The sequence below is a fragment of the Syngnathus acus genome, chromosome 14, assembly GCF_901709675.1.
Source record: "Syngnathus acus chromosome 14, fSynAcu1.2, whole genome shotgun sequence".
Classification (NCBI taxonomy): domain Eukaryota; kingdom Metazoa; phylum Chordata; class Actinopteri; order Syngnathiformes; family Syngnathidae; genus Syngnathus; species Syngnathus acus.
This window is the reverse complement of record NC_051099.1, coordinates 6,312,140-6,337,250: the sequence shown is the minus strand read 5'-3', so window position 1 is coordinate 6,337,250 and position 25,111 is coordinate 6,312,140. Positions and strand designations below refer to the sequence as shown.

Genomic DNA, 25,111 nt, shown 5'->3' with positions numbered 1-25,111 from the left:
CACATTTCTGCGGTTCTTTTCGTGATTGAGTGACTTTACTCTGGCTTCCTCCCACATTCCAAAAACATGTCAGCTGTCCGAAACTCCTTTGGTAGTTTCGTGACACAACAAAAATAATCATAGGAAGATTTTTTCCTGAAATTTTTAGCTCAAGGCACACTTTTATACAAGGATGAATTAAAAATCTTAGCAAACATTATGTTCCTGTTTGTTTAATGTTTACAAGGCCTTATTAAAAAAAATACATAAATGCTCTGGATGATGTGTGCAGCACTGTTATTTGTTTTTAAACAGCATTGATAGTTTTAATGACAGACAAGATTGTGGTGGGGTAAGTCCCTACCAAAAGGGACAGATACCAAAAATTTATTGATGATATTTAAACTCAAGGAACGTCTGGTCTAGACAATCCCGAGACAGCTGAAGGCTACTGGTCTGCTTGCTATGTAGAACAAAGAACTGCTAAGCCATCAAGTACAGTTGGTATTGACCTCTTACACAGGCCCCAACTGTTGAGTCAAAAGATTGGACAAGAACCGTTTGAAATTGTTGACTTTAAGATAAATATGCATGAAAACCACGTTTTTTTTTAGCAAGGGAACAAGTACTGCCATTGTTAATTGTGATGAAAATTATTATAAAATTAAAATTATTATTATTATTATTATTAAAATAGTTCGAAACAACCTTTGTGTATATAAAGGCATGTTTGGATGAGTCTGGTAAAAGTCTATAGCAGCTGTCCCAATACTTTTGTCCAAAAAAGATCCTCCCCTGTTGCTTTTACATAAATAAATTGTAGGAAAAAAATGTCTGATTGTAGCGCAAATGTTTTGAAATGTTTCAAATGTGATTGCAGGATCAATGCTTGTAGTCTTGCTGTGGGGAAAGCAAATTCTAAGCACAAGAATGCTCAGACAATTCAGACAAAATCATTACACTATGTATTTTAGTGTTTAGTTTGCATTGAATAGCTAGACAAATGAAAAAATATATCACCTAAAGTGATAAGTACAAGATGATCACTGCCCTAGTTCTACTTTGCTGACACCTTCCAGTTCCAACCCCCCATTGATGAATCCTCTTGAATGTGTGTAACCCAGCTTTGAGTAATGTGAAGGCACCAGTGAACCCCGACAGAACCTGATATCCAGTCTTAAAATCATTTCTAGGTCAGTGTCGAGATTACACAATCAGATTCATATGACAAAGAGACGACTTAAAAATATGAAATCTACACAATCTCCTTATCTGGGAAAAAAAAAAAACCCACATAGGACAAATACAATAGGACAACGCCTGCACACTTAAAATATGATTCCTCTCTCATGTGATGTTTTTTTTATTGGTTTATGACCGCCAGGGAAGTTTCAGTCAATTTGTTAGTTTATGGTGTCTGGCAACAAAATGTAACCTTCACTATGCTTTTATTAACGACTCTATTTACAAAGAGCTTCTTTGTTAGCATTTTATCCTGAAGCTATTTTGAGTTGAGCTGCACTCACCGATAGTTCTTTAAGATACTCAGTGAGTAGACTCTGCTAATGGCACACTAAAAGAGAAGGTTGGAAGGATTCAATCTCAGTGCAAGAATAGCATCATGATCATCCATACCAAGTCACACTGGTGACTGTAAATCTTACTGATTACTTTGGTGATTTATGAGGGGAAATTCTTCTAAAGCGATTCGTATACATTGCACAAAACGGGACCCCCCCGACCCCCTCTCCCAACCTACTGTTATTGCGACACCTATTATATAAAAGTTGCCAGTGCAAAGTTTGGTTGCTCTTTCATTTATTAAAGGATTGTTTTGTATTCTCGGATTAAAATGAACAGCTCGATAACTGTTATGAAATATAATAAATGTGTGTTGTTGGAAGATAGCCCATGTATTGGTTCTCATATTAAGCAAGTGAATTGAAGAACTAAAAAGGATCCAAATTATATTAAAAGATTGACCACTCATTACTCTTTATTACTTTGGACCAATGACAATAACAACATATTTAAAAAACAAAAACAAAAAAAAAAACAGGCAAGAGAAGTATTGGCAAGTCACATTCTCAGCAAATGCAGCAGACAATAACTGCACATATGAATAAATGAATAGATTAAATATTACAGCACTAACTTTAGGTAATAAAACAAAGCAGTAATTTTTTTCGGAACAATGCATTTTTCCCTTTTGTTGGAAAAAAAAAAGTTAGCTGTTCTTTTGAAATGTGTTCAATAATAATAATACATTCTTGTCACAGACAATTGTATAACAAAAATACATTTAATATCTATATTTTAAATCTATTCATCATATATATATATTTTTTTCAATCATGTATAAGTCAATCTGTTGTATAACTTAACTGGAAAGCCACCATACTGGAATAATGAGTATGGCTTCAGGCTTTATTTACCAACATCATCAAAGTAGTCGATAGTACGCAATATTTTCTTTGACAGGTAAACATTGATTTATTTATTTTTTTTAAAGGTGATGCTGGTTTGGAATTTCCCCGTGTGGGACAAATAGAGGATTATCTTATCTTACAATCGCAGTAGAGAGAGAAAAAAACTGGCGCTCAAATCACTTCTAGAACAGTCTTTTCCTATTTAATTTTTTTTTTTTTTTTAAATATGTGTATATGGCCCCAAGAGATGGAAAAACTAGAAGAAAAGCATCCAGAACCTTCTTAACCCGAACGCCTCGGCTGTGGAGGCGTATTCTCTAACAATGTGCAACAAGTCATTTGGGACGCAAGCAGCAAAAGCACAGATCCAGAAAATAGAAAACAACACACCCTTTTTGAAGGCGCTCATCAAAATGTTGCTACACACACATGCTTTTGATGTTGAACTCAGTCATAAACTTCAAATGATTTCTCGCAAGATAATCAACATGTGAACGTAATTGCACCCTGAGATTTGATGAAAGTAAAATATCCTTCCGAGTTGATTACAAGCAGCTCTCTAGGTGAGCGACTCGACAGATTTAGTGGCATCTACTTTTCAAACACTGTACAATAAAGAGTATATTATTTCTTGGGCTCCATTGCATTGTGGCTGGGTGCAATCAGGAAATGCGAGACAAGTCTGTGAAATCTGCATAATAGGCGATATGTAACTCAACATTGTGAGTGGGGGAAAAACACTGTCGATTGACGAACAAGGAAACAGCGGCACAGAAATGTCACCTCGTATACAATATAGGATCGAAAAGACGCCACCTGCCTGCGTGCGTGCGTGCATGCACCGATCAAACCGTTGAAGGATTTTGCATGTCAGCCCTTTTTGCCCTTCCGTCCTCGTCTGCCTTACTAAGCAATCACTTGCTATTTCCTGTTAGCTTCAGCTGGGCCACTTGAGCTTGCGTCATTTTACTCTGAATGTCAACGTGTTTGTCAAAGAAGCTGACTATTTCGGGCTCGTTGAGCAGCGACGCGAGGACCTGCTCGAACGAAAAGGACCAGTCCTCCCCAGGAACCTCGGGGCCAACTTCCTGGGGGCTGGGGGTGTCTGAGCTTTTGGATGTGAGAGGAGCTTGGTCCTCCCCGTCCGGAGGAGTGGGCTTTGAGGATGCGGCCGGGCTGCTCGGCTCCTGCAGCCTCCGACCCACCTCCTCCATCCTCAGAAGGAGACTGGTTACGTGGGCTACTGCGCGGTACAGAGACTCCTCTTCTGGATCGCCATGGAAAATGTTGTACAAGGTCTTGGAGAACTGAATGAACTGAGCCTGAGATTTAAAAAATAATAATAATTATAATAACCCATACTTAGGGCGTGTTTGGAAATTTGTGCACTAGTTGCGGTAAATTTAATTACCTGATTAATTCTAGGCAGGTCCTTAATAGTTTCCTCTTTCCTAAGTATTTCATTCTGCCATTGTTTCAAGTAGGCCTGCAGATCCACTTTCCCTCGACCTATCAATTACACAGATGCAAAATTTAATGTCACACACTGGGAAAATGTTGCCATTGGTACAAATTGACTACATATGCCTGTAAAAGTACCTCGTTCAGGACTTTTCTTAATCACGCCATCTTCTGGTAGATCAAAATCTGAAATATATGTGCTAAATGTGAGCAAATAAGAACATCCCTCAGATGTCAAAATTGATGTCTAGAAGGAAAGATGGAAAAAAAAAAACGTGAAGGAAGGAAGAAGCAGTCAAGACGCTAACCAGGAAGTCTACTCAAGTGAGGAGAGCCTCCTGTCGTCGCGAAAAAGCTTGGGAGACTTTCTTCCTGTACGTGCAAAGGACTACCTGTGAAAGCTAGAAGAGACTGACTGTAAGCGCACTGAGAGGAAAAGATGAAGAGACAGAAGAGCATAAGCAAGGCAGAGGGAGTGTCGTAAATCATTCGTCATATAGTTTACAATTATGTTATAATTCAGGTGACCAGGAAGTCGAAGCCAACCTTTGTTTGAGTCATGAATTAAAAGAACCCGCCTCAAGACATTTGTTTGTTGTACACATCGATGTCACTTACCTGGCGGTAGATGCAGCTTGAAGAGGAACTTCAATTTATTTGTGAAAGATCCACAGTATAGATTATCTGCACGAGTTGAAGCATACTGTTACTGAATGAAGGAAGTAAGGAGAATGAAAAGTGCCTCTGTGACAAAAAAGGAGACGTGAACACTCACCAAGAGCACAACAGAACTCTTTAAAGTTGACCAAGCCATCTTGGTTCTCGTCGATTAATCGGAAAACCCAGAGAGAAAGAGTGCTCTTGTTGGTGCAAAAAGCCCAAGGCTCCAGCAGGTAGAAGAGCACGCTGAACTGTTGGAAGCCCAGCTGGTACTGCTCCAAGTAGGCCAGACTCGGATCGTGGTGAAGCAGGGCCGGACTCTTCATTGTCCAGTAGCAGCTAAGAAAAAGTTGCCTCTGAAACGACACACTTGCAATGATGACGTGATGGATTTGCTTTTTAGAGAAGAGTAAAGTGTGCCACTCACTTTGAACAAGTTGTAAAGCTCGTCAAGCTGGGCAGGAGTAAATTTGACTTCTTGGGACACGACACGAATCTGCAAAGAAACCCGTTGGTGCAATTATAGTGAATCTCCAAATTGCAAGGGGAGGAGGAGCCTGTGTGAGTGTCTGGCTGTGAGCTGCGGTCGACAGCAGCGAGTGTGCTCATTGTGTTTTCATGTTTATTCTGTGTTCAACAAATGGCAAATGGATTTATGCGATAGAGGGCTAGGTAAATAGAGTGTCCACTTACAACATTCTGCTTTGTTGTGTCCTCCAGTGTTTGGATCACAAAAAGCCTGTTTCTTTTTCGTGAACTCTCAACGTCCTCTGAGCGAATGCTGCCATATTTCTAGAGGAGAGAAAACGAATTCAAAAACACAGTAAAAAAAATGTTTTAAAAAAAATTATAGTGGAAAAAAAAAATACCGCTGTACCTCATAAGATTCTCGGATCAGTTCGCTGATGTCCACATTTAAGCGGGTTGATTTATCGTTGTTGTTTACAGGGGCTTGCTGGACAGTTGGTGGCAACGGGCTGTCTTTGTTTGTCACACTATCGAAAAATCTTGCAAGCAAATTACAAATCAAAAACATTTCAATGTGAATTCAGAATAGTTTTGCAGATAAGGTGATCTGGACTGGCTGATACTCACTTGTTGAGGATGGTGACGGCTTCAGCGTCATCATGGCAGCTGATCAGAGCTTCCATGTTGTAATCCAGCACGGCCAGGCCGAGCTGCAGAATGGCTTTAATGCCGTCGTAGAAAAAGCAATCCACCACGTTCACGGCGCTTTCGATGGGCAGCACGCTGATGAAGAGGGTGAGGAACCAGGACAAAGAAACGGATGAGAAGAGACTCAGGTCTGTCATGTTCTCCACCAGCTGTGGGAGGTTCTCTCGAATCAGATCCTCGAAAACAGCCTGGTCGACCAAAGCCCCTGGAGAAACAAAGTCACCATATTGTCACAAGTGATACACGAACGATTAATTGTTTTAATTAATTTGCCACCTTCTCACCAATAATTCTCCGGTTAAAATAATCTGGTAACATCCTCTCGCAGACAGCAACTAATAGCCAAAAGGCCTCCTCCTCTTTGGCATAGAGCAGCAAGACTGAGGTCAGAATGTTCATGGCCTCAGAAAGAGAAAAAAAAAAAACGACAGGACTACATTATTCCACACAACTAAAAACGACAGAGCCGCCTCAATGATTTGTCTTTTTTGTTAACAACATGTGATGGATAAAACCAAAAGCATTTACCTGGCAGTAGCCAATTTTAGGGTTTCGATACGCGTATGCGGTGAGGACTCGGCGGAGGGCGGAGATTCCCGTATCACTCTGAAAGGCGGGATGCTCTGGCAGAGAGCGATGAAGGTCTCGCTCAATCTCATCCGTAGCCAACGTGCTCGTGCCTAGAGACTGCTCCACCAGCCCCGTATAGTATCCAGGATGAGTCGCCATGTCGTTTACGGCTCCTTATCCATTACGGTGCATCAACAATGATTATGATGTCACGAGGGTGAGTAGTTTTGATGTCGAAAAAAAATAAATACCTGAGAAAAGCATCCACAGCTCTCCTCGTAAGGCTTCGGGAACGCCACGGACAATCAAGTCACGCGTCTTCCTGGTGAAGAACATACTTGTCCCGCGGCCATATTCGGAAAAATGGATGTTCCAAGACTGTTCCTTCATCTTCTCCTTAAGCTGTTGATGACGACATGTGTCATTGAGTCATTCGTGGATTTATCCTAAATGCTGGTGTGTTTGTCTCATACCATTTTAGGGTCAAGGTTTTCAACATCCTGGGGGTGGAAAACAGTCATGAGCGCCTCGGTGCTTACTGCCTTGCTGCTGTCTTTCTGGCCCACCATAAGTGTCACGTCGTCTGGGTTGTCCTCAAAGTGGTTGATGAGCGACTGACATTCGCCTCGGATGACCTTAGCGACAAGGATGGAAACGTGTGATGTTTGGGGGGAAAAAATGGAATTAATAAGAATTGACTTGTTACCTCCGCTGATGCCGAGTGCTGCGGGCTAGCACTAATCCCACAGCGGCTGCGAATACTTGTCGCCAGACGTTGGTAGTCCCGCACCTCGGTGAAACGGAGTGCTCTTTTCCCACGCACATACACTGTTAAAGCACGGCTGCTGGTATCTGGCTTCTCAACATTTACGACCTAGAAAACGGTGGCGATGGCCGGGACAGAAAGTCATTTCATCATATATTACGTGTGGCGTAAGGAAGTGTCAGCATGGAATACATCAAATGACACCGTTGGGTGTTCTACCTCGCGCATTGGAATGATGATGTGACATTGGCTCCCGTCCTGACTGGCAAAACACAAGTAGTTCTCAGATAGGCAGATCTTGCCAAGTGTATTAAAATGGCTGAAAGGCACCCACAGGAAACTCTCGTGCACTTCTAACAGATTTTCCTCTTTGGGAAGCCTGAAAAATGTCCGGAACTGCTCACTTTTTGCGTGAGCCTCGAGGCCTCTGTGGGAGGAAAAGAAAATGGCATGATTAATATTATGAACACTAAATAACAAAAACACTTTCAATTCATGCGAGTGTTATTAATAGATTTTTTTTTTTGGAGTCAGTTCAGTGTGTGCAATATGTGGCTGAAAAGACAACAAGCGGAACAAAACTAGAGATAGTTTATATTATACATAAGCTATTTTTACAACGACAAATTGTATGCCTGTTTCAAATATATTGTTGCGTGTTGGGAATAAGTGGGCTGAAGAAAGTGTTTTGCTACTGGAGAGTGGGCGGGTGCATTTGCGGACGAATTATCATCGAGCTGTGCATTGTATGGGATGCAATTTTGAATCTGATCTGCTCTATCGCTAATTGGTATGAATTGATGAAATGCGATCTGACTCAAGATATGACAAATTGGAAAAACAAGCACCTCTTGGTTATTTGCAGTGGGTCTGAGAGTGCTCGCTCTTTTTCAAAGGCCTCTTTATCAAAAAGGCGCTTAATGGAGTAGTCAGCTAGCTGCTCCATGATGACAAATGTTTCGCTGAGGTGCAGCAGCATGGAGAAATAGTGATCCTCCCCGTGAGCCATGACGTGGATGCTCTCAGTCAGGATGACGTTTGATGTTTTCTCCAACCTCCAGATCTCATCCCAGGAGATGACCAGTTTCACTACAGGTGCAAGCAAAAGGGAAAATGCATGATTATCAGGGCAATAGCTGAATTGAAAGACAAATATGTTGTCTGAAACTTTTAATATTTCCAGAACTAAACAGCCATCACCTTAAAAAAAAAGAAAAGAAAGTGGCTTTCATTCTTGCTTTATCATATTTTCTAGCAGATGATATTTAAGAATTAGAGGCTCCCTCTACTGGCTGTAGAAGCGCGTACGATGAGCAAAAAAAAAAAAAAAAAAAGGTATGGGGAAAACATTCAAAAGCATTTTGGGAGGTTGTTTTCCAAGCAGTTGCATGACGCAAACAGACTAGAATTTGAAAATGTAAAAGAAGACTGAGATGCAAGGGTGGTAAAATTGAACAAGGCCTGGGAATTAAAAGAAGAATATGGCCGTTTATGTAAGCAAACAGCAAACACAGCCTTTTCTCACCCTCAGCTCCCAGCAGGTAGGAATAAAAGCAGAGGAAGTTGGTGCTGAGGTAGAGCCAACCCTGGCAGGGCACTTTGCCTTTCCAGTAACTACAGGCATAATACGTGACCAGCTTCTCCTCCGGCGGTAGCGCAAACCAGTTCTCGAACCTCAAGTATGCCTCTCTGAACTTCTCAGGATCGTCCTCCAGCTTGTGGGACGTCTTTCCTTCTTCAGCAATCAGACCCTGAGAAATACAAAATATAGTAGGATATTAAGTTGCTGGGGTCATACGATGGCAATGCAGTACAGTGATATCAGTCTAAAGATTCAAATGGACATTTTGTCCTTCGTATTTGGTACCCTGATTTTGCCCTGCACAAAGCTAGTGATGTCCTCGCTGGAGTCGAAAACCGAGAGGGTCCTCATGATATTCTGCAGCAGCCAATCCCAGTGCTGGACTATTTCCTCCTTTGTGACCCCTGGATGCAACATAAGGGAATAGATTACAAAGTGCAAAAAAAAAAAAATTTTTTATTTAACGTAAAAGTTCAAATTCAGCAAGAATGGAATGTTATTACAAGAATGTACCGCATGCTATCGACCAATACACTTGTGAATCCGACGTGTGGTGCAGTATGCGGAAAGGAGCCACTTTGGATGTGGAGTCCAGTACTGTGTCCAGCGTTCCCACAAGGAGACCTGCAACATAAAGCACAGTGATATGTCTATTTCTTTATGCATGTTTCCAAAAAACAAGCTGATAGGATGAAATGGAGTCTGCACTCTACGTCAGATACGCAACGAGCACATCTGACACTGTAAGGCTTCTCTCTCATATGGCCTTCATTAATAATTAACAAGTAGATAGATGGACTGCAGATTTAAACTGTCCTTGCAGCTGTGGGTGCATGACTTCTCAGCGTGTTCCAGTTGCAGAATTAAAATTGTCACAAAACATCATGCGTCATCATGCTCTCATTGGGAGGCAACAAGGTTCATCTCATTGTACTGAAGAGATATAAGCCTAAGCGATGCTTGAGACGGAAAAGGCCCTCGAGCTGTAGAGGGCTTCTGATGCATCAATCTGCTGCAGTTAGTCTAATTGCCAGAATGTCATCACAAGTCAGTATCAAAGTGTCTACTCTAGACATTTTTCCTGACAGCTTTATTATTGTCCCGGATGCAAGTCTGCCATTACAATGACTTTAAACCAGAGTTAGGTGGTAACGACGACCTACATTTACTGCTTTGTGTTTACTTAAGTCACTTTATGAATAAACTGTAGTTCTCACGGTAGTTTCATGCAACATACGATTTACTTTTTTACAGGATTTGAGTATTTCTATTCGGAAGAAACAAGTCAAGTCAAGTTTATTTATATAGCCCTAAATCACAAGCAGTCTCAAATGGCTTCACATATACAAAACAAATTGACAATTATTCTCAAAGCATCCCCTGATCTTAAGCTCCCAAGAAACACTACTTTTAGAATAGAATAATTTTTTAAATCTGTTACATTGCGCTCGCGACGTACACCTTTTGGCTCCTCTACCAACCACTGCTTGGAAAACTCTTCAACCCCTTAGTGACGTCAAAATAAAGTGATCTGGCGCTGTAAACAACGTGCACTTAGACATCATCTTCTGCTAAACCAATGCAAAATAAATGATTCCTCCTACGAGATATTGTGTACGATCATGTCCTAATTACTCAGGCTAACCTGAAGCATTGCTACAGGCCAGTGCAGACATCTCTTACAAACCATCAAGTAACCAACCATATGCTAGAAAAAAAAAAAATCACTTTGTCAAGCAGAGAACAATGTTAAGACAAGCCACCTGTTAACAATTTGGCTTTAAACCTGTTGCAGTGCATTTCTACCATGCTACTGCATACAGTAGGATGCAATTGTTTATATGTCGGCGGACACGTACGACGAACTGACACATTCGTGACTGGCGAGCATAACTTCGTAGCCCAAAGACAAGAGCTGCCAAACATACGACGAGGTGAATTATTGATTATTACCTGTCAAGCCGCCTGCACCCTCACCGTACCCTCGCCTCCTTTGAAGCACAAAATACTCATTATCCTTCTCGGTGACCCACAGTTTAAAGGCGTTTTTCAGCAGTATCTCTTCAGGTTTGAGCCACATGTTTAGAAACGTCAGCGGGTTCGCCTCCAAATCGTCCTGTCATGCCACGGTTACTTCCAGCGTTGCACATACATCAAATTCGTTGAATATTTGTTGACAGTCGTCGGGAATCGGGATGCCTCCCTTCCCACGTAGACAAAAAATGTTGCCAGTCGCAAAGGATTGTGGGGTTGTAGTTTTTCCAGAGGTGGGAGGTGCTAACACAGCGTGCATAGTACTATTCGTTTTATTATTTTGTTTATGAATGTTGAATAACTTTGTCATTACATCTAATATATCTATATCTAAATATTTATCTAGCAATCTGTCTATTCCTACTGTAATAATGGTACTGTTGTACATGTTTGAATTTATGCGATAGCTTTTTCTTTTTAATTCTTTCTTTCGTTTTTTGCTCACTCATTTCAATAACAGCTGAATTTCAGGCTGATTTCACCATAGTGTCGTAACTCGCTTCCTGTCCTCCAGGAAGCAAACGTTGGCCAACAATATGCTGATGTGTGATGGGAAATTTTGTCAGTTTTATAAATCGTAATTTTCCTCTGTGAGTGACGCATATAAAACTTTTTTTTGGGTAAAATAAATAAATAAATAGATAAATTAATAAATAGAATATGTGGTTTTGTTAAATTATTTAAAAAAATTATAAACTTGTGTTTTTGGTAAATGTGTCTTGTTAATGGCAACATGAACCTGCAAAGCTTGTTTATTAAAATTGATAACTGTCACACTGAATAAAGTACTTTAAATCAATCACTTTTTTGTAATTAATAAGCAATAATAAATGTTTAACAAAACTAAACAATTGAACTATTTTATAATGTAGCAATGTTGTATCTAGGTAGAGTGCTGTAGTTTCCGATTGCTGAGGGAGGCCAATGAAGGCAGCAGGAGATGGCGGAAAAGAGTGTTGCCTCCGCGATTTGTGTCTCGGCGCGAATGTTGAATCCTTGTTTGTGCAATAAAGAGTCGGTTACGAGTCCACGACTCGCCTAATACATCGGTAACGTTCCAATAAGAATACAATGCCATGTTTTAATGGTGGAATATCTAACAAGATAGACCACTTTAGGCCGTAGACTGTACGTAATTATAATGACGTATACGTCACTTCAGCCGACTCAACTGCTAAGCGAGCGGGAAACTTGAAAATGTAGCATACCTCAGTAACCAGGCGTCTTCATACTCTCTTAGTATTTATGATGACTTGTCTCTAGCCACAGTTGTTGGCAGACAGTCTTGGAATAAATACGCGTTCCTCCCTTCTGCCACAAAGGAATATTTGTTCGCGTCTCCCTCCTGGCTAGCGCGACCCAGACGGTAAGCATAAGATTAATAGTTTATTTGGTGGTTGAACATAAATATGCGGTTTATAACGGCGGTGTGATCTCACCGACTGAAAGACAGCAATATAAGTTACACTGTAACTCAAACTCTTTTTTTCCGCGGGCCGCATTGTAGTCATAGTTTCTTTCGGAGGGCCATTATGACTGTCAACCCAAATAAATGTATGAGCACCTCATATTATATACAGTCTAAGCTACAAAACTGACAAATAACTCGTTTTCAAATTAGACTACCGTTTTTTCCATGTATAATGCGCCCCCCATGTATAATACGCACCCTATAAATGGCATGTCGATGCTGGAAAAAAGCCTGTACCCATGTATAATACGCACCCAAATTTTGACTCCTACTTAAGTCCGTAAACGTAAAATTATTTCAGAAAAAATATCATTTTTGGGAACAACCGGATGTTATTCTGCCGGTCAGTATCACTGCGCATGCGCTAGCAAACTCGATAGCGAAGAAATGTTTCGGATTTGTGTAGGGTACATTGCGACAGCAAACGAGCAGGTGATCGAGCAAGCGTCTGATACGAGAGCATTGTGTTCGTATGGAGCGTGTTTGAAGTGAACAGCAGAGAAGAAAGGAACAAGGCAAAGTGTTGTGAAATAAAATATTACCTGTAATACGCATTTAGGTAGAGAACTGAACTCTCGCTCTTTATATAGCTGACGTGTCTTGCGCATCCGTTCTGCGCATCTGTAATGGCGGCCTCCGTATGATATCCAGTTTACGATGGAGATTAAAAAACAAACAATATTTGACAATAACACACCATCAAGGATTGCACCATCGCATCAAACGATGTGTCGTCAATTAGGAATTTTACCGACTGTGTTGGGCAGGATGGCTGAATGCGATGCGCGATTGACAACAAACAAGAAGAAAGGTGATTTCAAGTTTTATTTCGAGGGAGATTTTCTTAAAAAAATAAAATAAAAAATTGTACCCATGTATAATGCACACCCCAGATTTTAGGACAATAAATTAGTTACATTTTGCGCATTATACATGGGAAAAAACGGTAGTAAAAACTGGTCAAATACTTTAAAAAAAAAAAGAAGATATTTTTAAAAGTGAAGACAATTTGCAATTCTAGTAATGACACACGAATTTGATGCACAATTTGTCTTTGCGGGCCACGTAAAATGATGTGGCGGGCTGTATCTGGCCCCCGGGCCTTGAGTTTGACACCTGTGAGTTACAGTTAGCTAACATGAGCTAAAGCATTGTACAATTTTCTACTTTAGCTCTCCGCGATGGAGGATACCTCATCGACCTCGACGTGTATTCCTCGTCCGTCTTTCCTTCGGAGGACAATTGAGCAGTTGTCGACGATCAAAACCCTAAAACTAAGAGTGGAGGAAGAGGATGCTGCTAATGTCGCCGTCCTCGCACTTCAGCGCTACTTCTCTGACCAAAACGGAAGGCAGCCTTGTGAGAGCTACAGCTACGACGTAACTGTCACCGACGGAGTGTGTCGGGCCAAATGCTGCCTTCACCCAAGTTTAAATCACTTGATTCACACCAACACCCTGAGGACAGGCTCAGACATCATCATCACGCAGTGCTCGTTTGTTTACAACGAGCGGGTATTGGGCCACCGCTATATCGGCATCGAGAAGTTAAGGTGCGTCTCGGGTAAATCAGCGCTGCTGTCGCAACTTCGGGATGTGAGTACACTGCCCGTGCTGGTCAAAAGCGGCATGGAGAGGAACACCTTGCTACCAAGCAACGTACCCCTCCAGCTGGGCTGCAAACACTACTTGTCTCTGTGGGACAATGAGCAACCAGAAGGGGACATGTGGATCTCAGTGCCTACTTCGCATGCTCCAGTGCTGGATGGTGAGATGCTGCATTCACTCTTGCACCTTCATGCTGGAGTTATTAATGTTCTCCGATATCCTCTCACCCAACAGTCAAAAGGATCACTCTTATTGATAACCTGGAGTCAGTATTCAACAGCACACGGCAACCCCCCCCTCTCCTGGTGAAGATAATACAAAAATCCAGATTGAGGTATTATGGCAAACCCGGATGCAAGATCGATTTCCCCTACCAGGTAAGCTTAAACCCATTGATGCAGTGGTTCACAAACTGACGTCCCTGGAGCCCCAGGGGTCTATAATTTCTTTGGTGTCTTTTCATCTTTAAAATATTTGACAACCCCTACACTAAAGACGTCATCTAATCCACTTGATTCCCATCTGATTTTCTTGCAGGCATATTTTGAAGTTGCTGATCAGAGTGGCATCACGTCTCTGGTGCTTTGGAACGAGCTCTGTCCACAGTTTTACAACTCATTCAATGTTGGAACTGTGCTGTACATCCAGAATTACACTCTTAAGGAAAGTTATTCCAATCGCTCACGCCCACAAATGGACCATTACGGAATCAAGATCTTCACCTCAATTGGTATTGTTGGATAAGGACAATCATAGAAAAGTCCTACTACAGTTGCTGGGATGTGTGATCTCAGTTCCAACTTTTATCCCTCAGAAATCTGCCTGAACGCTCACACCCCAACTTCTATTATCACCGTGGTGCCACCGAAAAATGTTCGGCCTCAGTGGTCTTTACCTGACGTGTCCTATCGCTTTGCCACCAGGTGATTTAACCTCACATCGGTCAGTCTTTGCACTTGAGGTTTGAACCATGCTTTATTCCATTTTTCCAGAGCCGAGGTTGAAACGTTTGCCAAGGACTCTGTTTGCGACGTCATCGGTTTGGTAACATTTGTCGGTCGCGTTGAAAGAGTAAAACGTAAAGGCAACACAGGTGAGACCTCTCAAACCTACCAAAAATGCTTGGTCACATGGACCAAGACTTGTTGTTTGACTGACCCATCTCACGATTATTGCAGGCCCTGAGAAGTACTGGTCATTCCGCTGGGTCCACGCAATGGATAGAACAACGGAGCATCCTTTTGTCCTGCAATTGTTCAACTCCTCCCAGCCAGAAATCTTTGACAGTATATGGCCAAGTAAGATCCCTCATATGATATCTCTGCTGACCGGTAGAGCAAATCTTCATTTCTGTTTCTTCGCTCTCCCTAAGTGGCTTATCTGGTGTGCACTCAGATGCGAGTGTGTCATGTGGAAGGCTGCTTGCCTTACCTCACCAGTAGCTGCGAGACAGAGATGTTTATTACAGGTTAGCACAGCTCGAATCTTAAATGTCATTTGTCTGTAGCTCCAAGGAAGATGAGTTGTTGAGTGCCGCTTGAACTTTACCGTTACAGGCTACCACAAGGGTCAACCGTACAAGAATAACCCCATAGTGCAGAGCCTCATGCAGCGAAACAAGACTCTGAAGGACAACGAGGTCCTCCCGAAGACGGCTGTCGGTGGCCATTATTGCTACCCTCATGCCCCGCCCACTTTCACCCAGCCAACGGCAGCGACCTCAGGTGAAATTACGGTTTTATTTTTATCACAATCCCCTGACATTTACCGGAGTTACCGTACGTTCCAAAAACTGCTGTGAAGTTGACATATTATTAGAAAAAAGATCATTCCCAATTGTGAGAGAAAAAGTTAACATTTGGATCAGACAACATTTGCAATAGCCTCAAGCCAGTATCTTCATACATAATTCATTTGGTGGTTGTCCATTGTGACATTTGTCTTAATTCAATGTTCACTCGACAGAGCAAGTTCCTCTTGTTGCTGCTTCTGACTTGAAGAAGGAGTTGGAAACCCTGCAGTATAGAGAACATAAAAAACTTGCCATTCAAGGTCAGATCGTGGCTGTCAGATATGTGGAAAAGTCAAACATGACTGAGACACAAGGCCTTGGAGCCAAAGGGGTATGATACACTTAAAATTCTTCTTTTGCAATGTCATTTTGACATTAACTCGAGACAAACTTGTTTCAAGCAGGTGCCAAGTGTGTCCACTGGTGACCGAGCAATGTCGGATGTGAGTAATGTGACTGGGTCAGACGCATCGGCCTCGCCTAAACAAACATCAGTGAAAAGGAAAAGAATGATAAATACAAGGTGTGATATTTGTATGAGGAGTGGAACCTTGCTTCCCAAGCTTAGCTTAGCTTTTTGTTTGATGTAAAGTATAAGGCTTGAAATCATAGAAATAAAATATTACACTCTTTGTCGCAAATGCATATATTATATAATGTTTCACTTTTTGAATTGAAGTACGATATGAAATACATTTTCCACAATGTGCCAGTTTACTGAGATGTGCCTGTATCTGTGACTAATAGTATGTAGTAATGTATTAGTTTAATGAAGTTATTATTTTTTTCCAGAGATACAGAGCACAGTTCAGTGAGCAGTGTGCCGGCAAAACGGTAAGAATGATGCTGCTAATAATGTTGGTATCCACTTGACCTACACTCACGTGACATGTCTGCTTTGACAGAGGAGCCAGAAATCCAGAAGTCGAAAGAGAGCAGCCGGAGGACGAGGGAGACTCGGAATCACGGGAACGGAGTCTGCAACCCCAAAATGAAGGTTGAAGTGTGAACCTACTTGATCATGTTACACAGAATTTGATCCGCTCAAATGTGGGTTTGTTTCCACCAGGCCGCAATCTGCTATCGTGGGAGAGCAGCGGCTGGTCAAGGCAACGGCAAGATGTGACTGTGCATTTGTGTCACGCCACTCTTCATCAGGACAGCATTTCTCGAAGGTTCACCTTAGATGACAAGAACGCCCTCCTGCGGTGGAGCAACCTTCATCCCATGCGCTGGACACCGGAGCAGTCAGCCGACACACTTGCAAGTCCCGTTTTCCCGGGATACTACCAGGTTACCATACTAGGTAAGACTATTAAGTAAAGAATCGTCGGATGTTGTGTGTGGATGGTTGTTCAATACCACGCTATTTAATATGCAGCCACTCAAGATTTCCAAATTGTTCAGGCCAGAAAAAATGACCGTTAGTCAGGCATGGTTGAGTCATCAGTAAATCAAAAACAGAGGAGTTGGTGAATGTTAAAACTTAAAAGTTTGATTTCTGTCTGTGTTTAATTAGTACATTTTATTTTCCAACATGTGTTTTTACAGGCATTAACAAACAAATAGCTGTCGATGCAACATTTTTACCCATTGTGAGCTCCAGAGAGCAAAGAGCCGTAGGTCTTCCTTTGGGTCGTCACGACAACACCATGCTCGCTTGCCTCTCTTCTGGTTTCCTCTGCCCTCTGGAGGGCTCAGGTCACAGTTGGACATCACGCCACATTCCAGGTAAAAATCTCCCTGTGGCACCACTACCAAGTTATTTAGCGTCGCAATGACACCTAATATTTGACCTCCCAGAGAATATCATGGCGACTGCCGGGGAGCTGGAGGACACAAATTTGGTATGTGTCTTGGACATTTGTCACCTTGGTGGAGAGGAGGTGGAGGTAGTGATTAGCAAAGTGTACAAAGTGACTGAAGTTTCTGTTGCGTAGCACTTTAAAGAGAGACAATTTTCTAAGGGTGAGTACTCATCCATATTTTCCTTACACATTAATCATGAAAATGTTGGTCGACAGGCATTCAAGATAAACTGTAACTCTGTCACAAAGATAGCACTTCAACCCAGTCTCACAAACACACAGTAGAATGCAAAACAACAATGTGATCTTAACCTGAAAATGATAAGATAACAAAATCAAAAGCGTGTCTTGACCAGCAATAAAGTCTCATTTGTTTTTTGTTCACAACCACAATGCATGCTGTATGTTTGAAAATATTTATTTCCAAATATTTCACAATGAGCAGGTTGATTTATAAATAATTCAATATAACATAATTAATATCAAGATATTTTAGGCTGTAAACTTAATTTGTTATTATCTTTTAAACAATATTTTTAAAGCTTATTTCAATGGGAAAGACAGGGGGAGAAAAATACATACAAGCAACTGTGCAACACCAACACAACAAAGCCTCACCTCCACTAATAAGACACTTCATTATCTGTTACAAAATTACTTTAATTTTAAAATCATGTAACATACATACGTATTCTATTAGACATAGAAAATAAACTATATCATCTAGTGTGTGTTTTTTGTACATTCTAATATACAATATATTCACTGTGTTTTCTGCACTGAAACGGCAGCAATGGCTGTGTAGCAGGTTTGTGTTTCTCAGCTGCTGGTCTTCATTTTCTCACATACAAATGGAAAGTGTCAGTTGAAAAATCAATGTAAAAGCTTGAAAAATATTGACACTTAATGGAAAAGTCCAGCAAACTGAAAATTGGGGAGGGGGGGGGGGGTACTCCACTTAATATCTACATCCAGATATCAGCTGTAGAAAGGGGCGTTCAAGGGGCGCTTTTGTTTCACAAAGCAGATTTGTATGGAGGTGTAATTTCAGTGTGTCGACTCTTTATTGAGTCAGTCACAAATGAGATTTCTTTATTAAATATCAACGCAAGGCAAATGATATTTGGACTTTTTGTCAGCTAGGTCTAGGCGCCTTATTCCCGAGTCTTGAAGCTGCAATCATTGTGAACAGAATAATTGTTCTCTGCCTGGAGGAATGTTAGGGTCACTAAAAAAATATAATTTACACAGTACCGTGAGTGCCGTCGATATAACACGTCTTTACACAGCTGTAGTGACACATTGTAAATATACGTACATCATAAATTAACATTCTCAAAGGGACATTGCACATCGTCAAAGAGTAGCTACTGGGCCTGTTTTCTTCCTCTGGTGCTCAACGTAAAGAGGCTTGCTTCAACAAAAATGACTGAGAGACTCGAAAGTGATAAAAAAAAAAAGACAGTTAGATTTTCGGATAATTAGCAGCCGTTCATGTCTGCAGCACCACTGTGCATGCACACACTCACTAGCCTGTCGTAATCGTTTTGTAAACAGTGTTCACTCGTTGCTGACAAGTTACACTTGCATAATCGAATAAGATCCAAAACAAGAGCTGTAGCAAACAGTGCGCCTTTACAAAGATAGTAACTTGTAAAGTGTAAACAAACTGGTAAATGGGTGAGTACACTACATTTGATTTTCATCTGTCTGTTTTCCTTTGGGCAAGCGGCGCTGTACGAGCTGGGCTTGTTGCCATAACAACTATTGACACTTAGCAATAATGGGAAGTCTTCAATGAACCATGTGTACCCAAAAGTAATGCAGCATGTTTATCTTTGTAAAGGTGCACTTTTTTTTTTTTACTATTTATCCTCATTGATTGGAGTGAAAATACATTTGACAAACAAACTTGTATATGATCTAATAATGTAATCTGTGTTACAACGTATAGTTCCAAACTACTTAAGTGTTTAGACAGCACATCAATCTGTTAATCTCTCATTGTGGGTGGGTTTTATAAAAATAAATGCATCTAGATGGGAGTAAGACTTTTAAGACCAGTAGTGGCGCATCAATTCCTGCCTGAACATTAAAATGAACCATAATCTCAATATATAAAACTGCATTCTTAATCCCATCTCAGTTGTTTGACAATTAATGTGTTCGGCAAATAAATTATTAATAAAATAATGAAAATATGACTGCAAGTGCTTAAATTCATTGGTAGGGGCAAGTTAAGGTTGTAAAAGGCATCCATTATATATATTTCTCTATGTTTAATCTCCTACACAAATCTAAATGTCTATTATTTTATATCTAATGTAGGGGGGGTATAAATTACGATCAATGAAAATAAACTTTGTATTCCAAATGGACCTGAGCAGGATTTTTTAAAGCCATAGTCAGACACAACATTGGAACTGCACCATAGCATGGTTAAAAGGCACATGAGACAACCCGGCCTCCTCCATTTAACTGTTTGACAAACGAGGTGTGTTGCTGCAGGGCTCATCAGAGGTGTCGCGTTTAAAGAAGCCGCCTGTTGAAGAAGCCCTTTTCATTATAACGATAACCTAGAGGTGTGTCTATCTTATTTAGACGGGGGGTGACATCCAACTCCTCTAAATGGGAAATTAAAAACAATACTCTGGATTTCACTGAAGGGGGTTGTCGGGAAAATAATCTTACTGTGAAGTCACAGGTTAGAGGGAACATTTAATATTAAATGTATAGGCAAAAATAAATACTCTTATCCTACTCTTAGGTGGGGCAATGTACCAAAAGTGCAAACAGACACTTGCGAAATGAAAGTGGCATCCTCATGACAGCGGTGATAAATTCACTTGTTTCAATGACAACCGCGCGTGTCGCAGGCTGGTAATGAAAGGCCCCGCCTCTCACTATCACATTCCTCTTGTCCGCTTCCCGCCGTCGTTTTACTCCGGCACTTCCCCGTTGGAGCGAGCAGCTTCGCATCAAATGTTCACGCCGCTCTTATCCGTTTTCCCGCCACAACAGCAACCAGCCGCAGAGCTCAGCGCTCTCGCGCATTCCACAGTGCTACTGCGTTAGCATATTCCTAAAGTCTGAAACATTAGCGTTCTGGGTTTGGGAATGTTGATATTGTCTTTGTTGCTGCTGTTGTGTTTGCGGCGCCGGCTGCTGCTGGATGTATCCCACGGTGCCTTGCTGTGGGATGTTGGCGGTGTGTAGGAATGCTGGAGTCGATCCACTGTGCACAAGTCCTTGCGTCATCTGCAAAACACATCACAAATTCCCTCATGGCAGCAGCAGATAGCACATCAGGTTGTTTCTTTGAGATCCAATTGAGAAGCAGGATTAAAAAAAAATGTCTTTAAAAGCTTAAAAATCATATCTTTTTATTGACACCATTAAAAATTGTATTAATATAACAATATAATGTTGTTGTATTTTATCATACTCAGGTGAGTTGTAAAATACTAAAACTACAACCGTCATAAATCTTACTGATAAATGACTCCATCTCTAACAGTCAATCCAACCTGAATAAGTTATTGACCGGTGTGCATCTTAAATGACATTTGGTGCATGTTTTAGCTCAGAAAAAAAATGGAGATCTTCTTAACAGCCTGCTGACACGCTGTTGCTATGGTGACATGAGAGCTGCTTAAAGCAAATGCCATGCCACAATAAGATTATACGGCAAATCAATACGATGGCTGAGCGTCAAACCTGAAAGAACTGCTGGGGCTGCTGCAGATGCAGGGAGTGCTGGGAGGCCTGAGGCTGAGCCTGATAGCTTGGCTGTGACTGGTGGGAGATGAAGCTGTTGTGCGGGATCATGATAGGCGACGTGAACACCTGAGAGGGAACGAGCACGGCGTTGCAGTTGACCTGTTGCATGGGGAATGAGGGGGCGATGATCTGCTGCTCCAATGTGTATCTGTAGGGAGGGAACAGTCAAAAGGTCGAACACAAGGGGGGGTGAGGGGGAGTGGCGACTCGGAACAAAGCTCACATGGTCTGGGGAATGCCCATGTTGCACTGCTGGGAGGACTGCGTGGACCCACTGCTCGTGGGGACCAATGTCTGCATCGGCTGGTTCAGGAGCATCCTATAGCATATAATCATAGTTTTCTATCAACTGTCATACATTCATCGATTGATAGCATTAGCATCTCAATGTGTGACTTGGCTTTTACCGTAGTTGTCCGTCTTGGCTAAAGTCGTTGTCCGCCTGTCTTTGGTTTGTGTCATGTAGAGGCCTCGTATTGGTCTGTGAGAACATCATTGGGTTGCTGTAGAAGGGCATGGTCAGACTCGTATTGGTCTGCACGGTCAAACTCACTGACTGCACCGGGCCGCTCCGAGATATCCTCTGCGGGACCTTTTGAATATTGTCAAATTGATAGGGAAAAAAATCAGTTGAAAATATTCAGGCAGACTTGTGTGTTAGACATTTTTGTTGAGGGTACCTGTGTTGAGGGGGAGCTGTTCTCTCTCAAAAGTGAGCGAGGGGACGAACTGTGGGCACCGCAGGAAGGTGGTTTCGGGTGGCCTGAGAGCGGTCTGATGACGCCCGATTGGCTCTGGGAGTCCGGCCTGCCTGGGCCCTGCGGCTGCTGCGGCTGCTGCGGCTGTTGGCCAATTTCATTGTGGATAGGTTGTTGTAGTAACATCTACAACGCACATTGACAAAATGTCAGTATCTACTCACACAATACAATAGAAGTGTTTTTCTTTGTTGTTGGTTTTTTTTTTTTATATAAATGAGCACCTTCTGAGTCATAAGGTGACTGAATCACCGTTACACAAATATGACTGTATGTGGGTCATTAGGTTTGCATGCCGCCTCTTGGTGGGGCCATTTCCCCTGTTACTGTCGGAGGTTAGTCAACAGAAGGCTCACCGCACGATGTGACTAATTAACCCAGATGACATGTGCACTCATCGGTCTCAGCATTAGGTGCACCTGCATAGTCGGATGACAGCCAATACAAAAGATCTACTAAAATTCCAGAAGTTTGTGTCACAAAAATATAGACTTATTTCCCCTAAGTTCGTATTTGTACAAGTCAATATACTTCCATTTTTTTGCCTGATCATTTCCATGCAGCGTTACTCGATACACGTTGAGGGCTGACGTATTCTCGGATGTCTAGCTTGGTATGAGGAGTTGGGTACCTGAAGATTAGCGAGGTGAAGCTTCTCTTTGATGTCATGGAGCTCCTGCTGTTGCGTCTTTATGTCAGCCTGCAGGATGCGTGTCCTTTCCTCCAGTTGCTCCTTAAGCTGGTTCATAACACCCAGCTGAGGCTGTTGCAGCTGAAACATGGACGACTGCTGCTGCGTTTGCTGTTGCTAAAACACATAGAATTTATACATAAATAAATCCACTTCTGTTCAGCCTTTCTCAGATGTATTCAATGTGGCCTATTATGCTATAAAATAACCTTTCCAAGTCTAATAGTTTGAGACAGACTACATGTTCCATAGTCTAATTGTTTGAGACAGATTCCAAGTTCCATAGAAGCAATTAAAGCAGATGCTAATCTGAAAAATGTCCTAGCTGTCGTCTGTCTTGTGCACTTAATCCCATAACCTGCAGGCAAAGTACAGAGTTGAGAGAGAGTTTTCTCACGCACACACAGCAGCAGAAAGAGACAGTACAGCGTAAAAACAAAAGAGAGGAAGACAAATGGCAGGAAGGAAAGTCTAAACACTAACCATTGCTGTGTTCTTGTTGCATGGAGGAGGAGGAGGAGAAAGGGGGAGGCTCATTTGGGACACCAGGTCAAAGGGATTTTGTCTTTGGGTCGAATTCTACAAGGTGAAGATGATACAAGTTTGATGAATTTGACCATTCCAAATATGATCAATTTGTCTCGTTGTTCCCTATTGACCTTTTTTAATTATCTCCAAAACACACACGCGCGCGCAGCCTTTGTATAAACTGACCTTTGAACGCCCAACTTGGAGTCTGGCAGGCGTCCTCTCGTTCCCAATAGAAGTCGACTGCCATGACGGCGTGCAGGTTTCTGTGTACGAGTTTGCTGCTGCACAGAGGAAAAAGGAAATCACACCCTTTTATGAGAAACGTGACATTTTTATGAAACGTGCTTCTCCTCAATGATGCAGTTGCTTCATTTGTTTTGTCTCATGAGAATCATCACTCGTAAGGTTAACTGTAAAAGCAGTGTAGAACAGTGCAGCTACTTTGTTGGCACAGGGTTTTTAAACGGAAGCCTGAAAATAATCCTAAAATGTACTAGGCCTTGAGTTAGCTTGCGTATGAATTGCGCCAGATAAATAAAGCTGCCTTGCCTTCTCTAACCTGGATATGTTATCGACATTGTGTCTGTCCCAAATGTACGAGACATCACACTTTAGCTGAGACGACCACGAATTGAGGTTTTTTCACAGTTTCAAAACAATACTGCTGAGTCACCGCCGGGTCTTGGCTGACACCTCATTTTGCCTCGGATGAAAAATCCACAGACGGTGACGCTTTTCAATGAAGCAACACCAACTGGGCAAATTATTTACCGTACGATTAACATAAGTTGCTTTTTATGAGCAGCAAGAGCTACTGTGACTTGTTCACAAATACACAGAAGAGAGGGAACTGTTTAGTGTTTGTGTGCCCCTAGTGGGTGGAGAAGCAGCTGGAGTCTCAGTGAGCGGAGGCTAAAATAAACAAGGTTAGTTAAAGTAAGCATCAGAGACTATTTTATCATAAAGATAGCATATCGGTGGAGGGAAGCAACAATATGCACTATAAAAAATGGATGGACGGGATTGTGCTGATACTGGACATCAACTCCTGCAGCCACATAGTGTCATCATCTCGCCTTATGTCAACCTATCGTTGGTACTTTAGGGAGCAGAGGATGACTCACATGCGGAGTCCGACAGCGCTGTGTGGGAGGACTTCCGAGAGCTGTGGGAGGATACCGAACGTGCGCCGCTGTTTCTGTCCAGTGGCGGGTCCAGCGTGGCGCACATGTCCAAGTACAGCTCCTGGGCCTAAAACGTACCAAACAATGGGCTCAAATTGTGCCTTCTGTTGATATCAGACAGAGACAATTCTGGACGTTTACCTTCACAGAGGAAGGAGCAATCTCAGGAGGAGACAGCTCCTCAAGGCCAAACGCTCGCCTCCTTTCAGCTCGTACTTCGGCGTAACTGAATCACAAGCAGATTGCTATATGAGTCACAGGATCTGGTGTGCCTCATAGGCAATTTCAATCTCGGGACAACAAAAGAGAGTGTGTATCCTTTGTTGTGGGCAAGCAACAAAATAATCTCACCTGACAACAGTGTGAGTGCACACGATGAACTCCGGTTTGGAGTTCCATTGGTGATAAGTAATATAGTAGTGCGTCCGCAACCAAATCCACTGCTGGCCCTTTGTCAGGAAGCGATAATAGCAGGATTTCCCCTTTCCGAACTGCATGACTGGCGGAGAGAATTAAACACAGTCAAGACATCCGGTCTCTCAAATATTGATAGTTGAATAAACTTACGTTGCTTATGACATTGCGCTATAAGCTCCAAATCGTCCACATGATAGTAATCGTAGCCAGATGTTCCAAGAACTTCAAAGGGTAAATATCCTATGATTGGAGAAGCTCTGTAACAAATAAAAACGAAGTGTGTTAAAAAACAAACAAACACTGATGCGATTGGAATCACTGACATTTACCTGTGATCTAAAAACAGAAACTTCCATTCGAGGCTGTGCCTGGATGTGAATTCATCACAAGGATCATCCACGTTGCACAAATCCTA

At 41.9% G+C, this 25,111-nt stretch overlaps 4 protein-coding genes across 12 annotated transcripts in view; 1 reads left to right on the top strand and 3 right to left on the bottom strand.

The window, feature by feature from the left end:
- Positions 1-25,111, bottom strand: part of gng8 (guanine nucleotide binding protein (G protein), gamma 8) — a 757,718-nt gene that overhangs the window by 655,646 nt on the left and 76,961 nt on the right. The window lies entirely within an intron of this gene.
- On the bottom strand, positions 1,945-10,855 carry tbc1d8b (TBC1 domain family member 8B). Of its 2 annotated transcripts, XM_037268949.1 has the most exons (21): positions 10,577-10,855; positions 9,137-9,247; positions 8,909-9,027; positions 8,567-8,792; positions 7,890-8,130; positions 7,261-7,468; positions 6,982-7,149; positions 6,749-6,910; positions 6,527-6,677; positions 6,234-6,448; positions 5,990-6,107; positions 5,625-5,910; positions 5,407-5,536; positions 5,223-5,321; positions 4,957-5,025; positions 4,645-4,885; positions 4,488-4,553; positions 4,178-4,270; positions 4,008-4,055; positions 3,820-3,917; positions 1,945-3,730 (listed from the first exon to the last, which is right to left on the bottom strand). In XM_037268949.1, exons 1-21 carry the CDS (start codon positions 10,701-10,703, stop codon positions 3,323-3,325), a joined length of 3,384 nt encoding a protein of 1,127 aa, XP_037124844.1. In that variant the 5' UTR covers positions 10,704-10,855; the 3' UTR covers positions 1,945-3,322. The 2 variants fall into 2 exon arrangements, with proteins under 2 accessions (XP_037124844.1, XP_037124845.1); XM_037268950.1 differs by lacking the exon at positions 4,178-4,270.
- On the top strand, positions 11,589-18,795 carry radx (RPA1 related single stranded DNA binding protein). Of its 2 annotated transcripts, none has more exons than XM_037268981.1 (16): positions 11,589-12,023; positions 13,301-13,895; positions 13,970-14,112; positions 14,273-14,465; positions 14,550-14,658; positions 14,728-14,828; positions 14,914-15,033; positions 15,108-15,203; positions 15,292-15,459; positions 15,701-15,858; positions 15,932-16,050; positions 16,320-16,361; positions 16,433-16,524; positions 16,597-16,833; positions 17,079-17,258; positions 17,331-18,795. In XM_037268981.1, the coding sequence occupies exons 2-16, from the start codon at positions 13,310-13,312 to the stop codon at positions 17,465-17,467; spliced, it is 2,481 nt and encodes an 826-aa protein (XP_037124876.1). In that variant the 5' UTR covers positions 11,589-12,023; positions 13,301-13,309; the 3' UTR covers positions 17,468-18,795. The 2 variants fall into 2 exon arrangements, with proteins under 2 accessions (XP_037124876.1, XP_037124875.1); XM_037268980.1 differs by having other exon boundaries at positions 15,929-16,050.
- Positions 17,975-25,111, bottom strand: part of npas2 (neuronal PAS domain protein 2) — a 27,504-nt gene continuing 20,367 nt past the window's right edge. For 3 of the 7 annotated variants that reach the window (XM_037268964.1, XM_037268962.1, XM_037268965.1), the window contains exons 10-22: positions 25,026-25,108; positions 24,847-24,953; positions 24,631-24,778; positions 24,421-24,505; positions 24,220-24,346; positions 23,279-23,376; positions 23,048-23,143; positions 22,505-22,681; positions 21,796-21,999; positions 21,523-21,707; positions 21,339-21,434; positions 21,053-21,263; positions 20,399-20,593 (exon numbers count right to left, since the gene is read on the bottom strand). In XM_037268964.1, the coding sequence (XP_037124859.1) occupies positions 20,399-20,593; positions 21,053-21,263; positions 21,339-21,434; positions 21,523-21,707; positions 21,796-21,999; positions 22,505-22,681; positions 23,048-23,143; positions 23,279-23,376; positions 24,220-24,346; positions 24,421-24,505; positions 24,631-24,778; positions 24,847-24,953; positions 25,026-25,108 (1,812 nt within the window). Of the gene's footprint in view, positions 20,594-21,052; positions 21,264-21,338; positions 21,435-21,522; positions 21,708-21,795; positions 22,000-22,504; positions 22,682-23,047; positions 23,144-23,278; positions 23,377-24,219; positions 24,347-24,420; positions 24,506-24,630; positions 24,779-24,846; positions 24,954-25,025; positions 25,109-25,111 lie in introns of all 7 variants that reach the window. The other 4 variants (XR_005100106.1, XM_037268966.1, XM_037268963.1 and 1 more) reach the window with 4 other exon arrangements.

Coding starts and splice junctions, on each gene's coding strand:
- tbc1d8b (XM_037268949.1), bottom strand. CDS start 10,703: ATGTGGCTCAAACCTGAAGAGATACTGCTGAAAAACGCCTTTAAACTG. Junction 6,911..6,981: donor AGCACTCGGCATCAGCGGAG/GTAACAAGTCAA, acceptor CTTGTCGCTAAG/GTCATCCGAGGCGAATGTCA. Junction 4,886..4,956: donor AGCTTTACAACTTGTTCAAA/GTGAGTGGCACA, acceptor GTGTCGTTTCAG/AGGCAACTTTTTCTTAGCTG.
- radx (XM_037268980.1), top strand. CDS start 13,310: ATGGAGGATACCTCATCGACCTCGACGTGTATTCCTCGTCCGTCTTTC. Junction 14,829..14,913: donor AAAACGTAAAGGCAACACAG/GTGAGACCTCTC, acceptor CGATTATTGCAG/GCCCTGAGAAGTACTGGTCA. Junction 16,362..16,432: donor AGCAGTGTGCCGGCAAAACG/GTAAGAATGATG, acceptor CTGCTTTGACAG/AGGAGCCAGAAATCCAGAAG.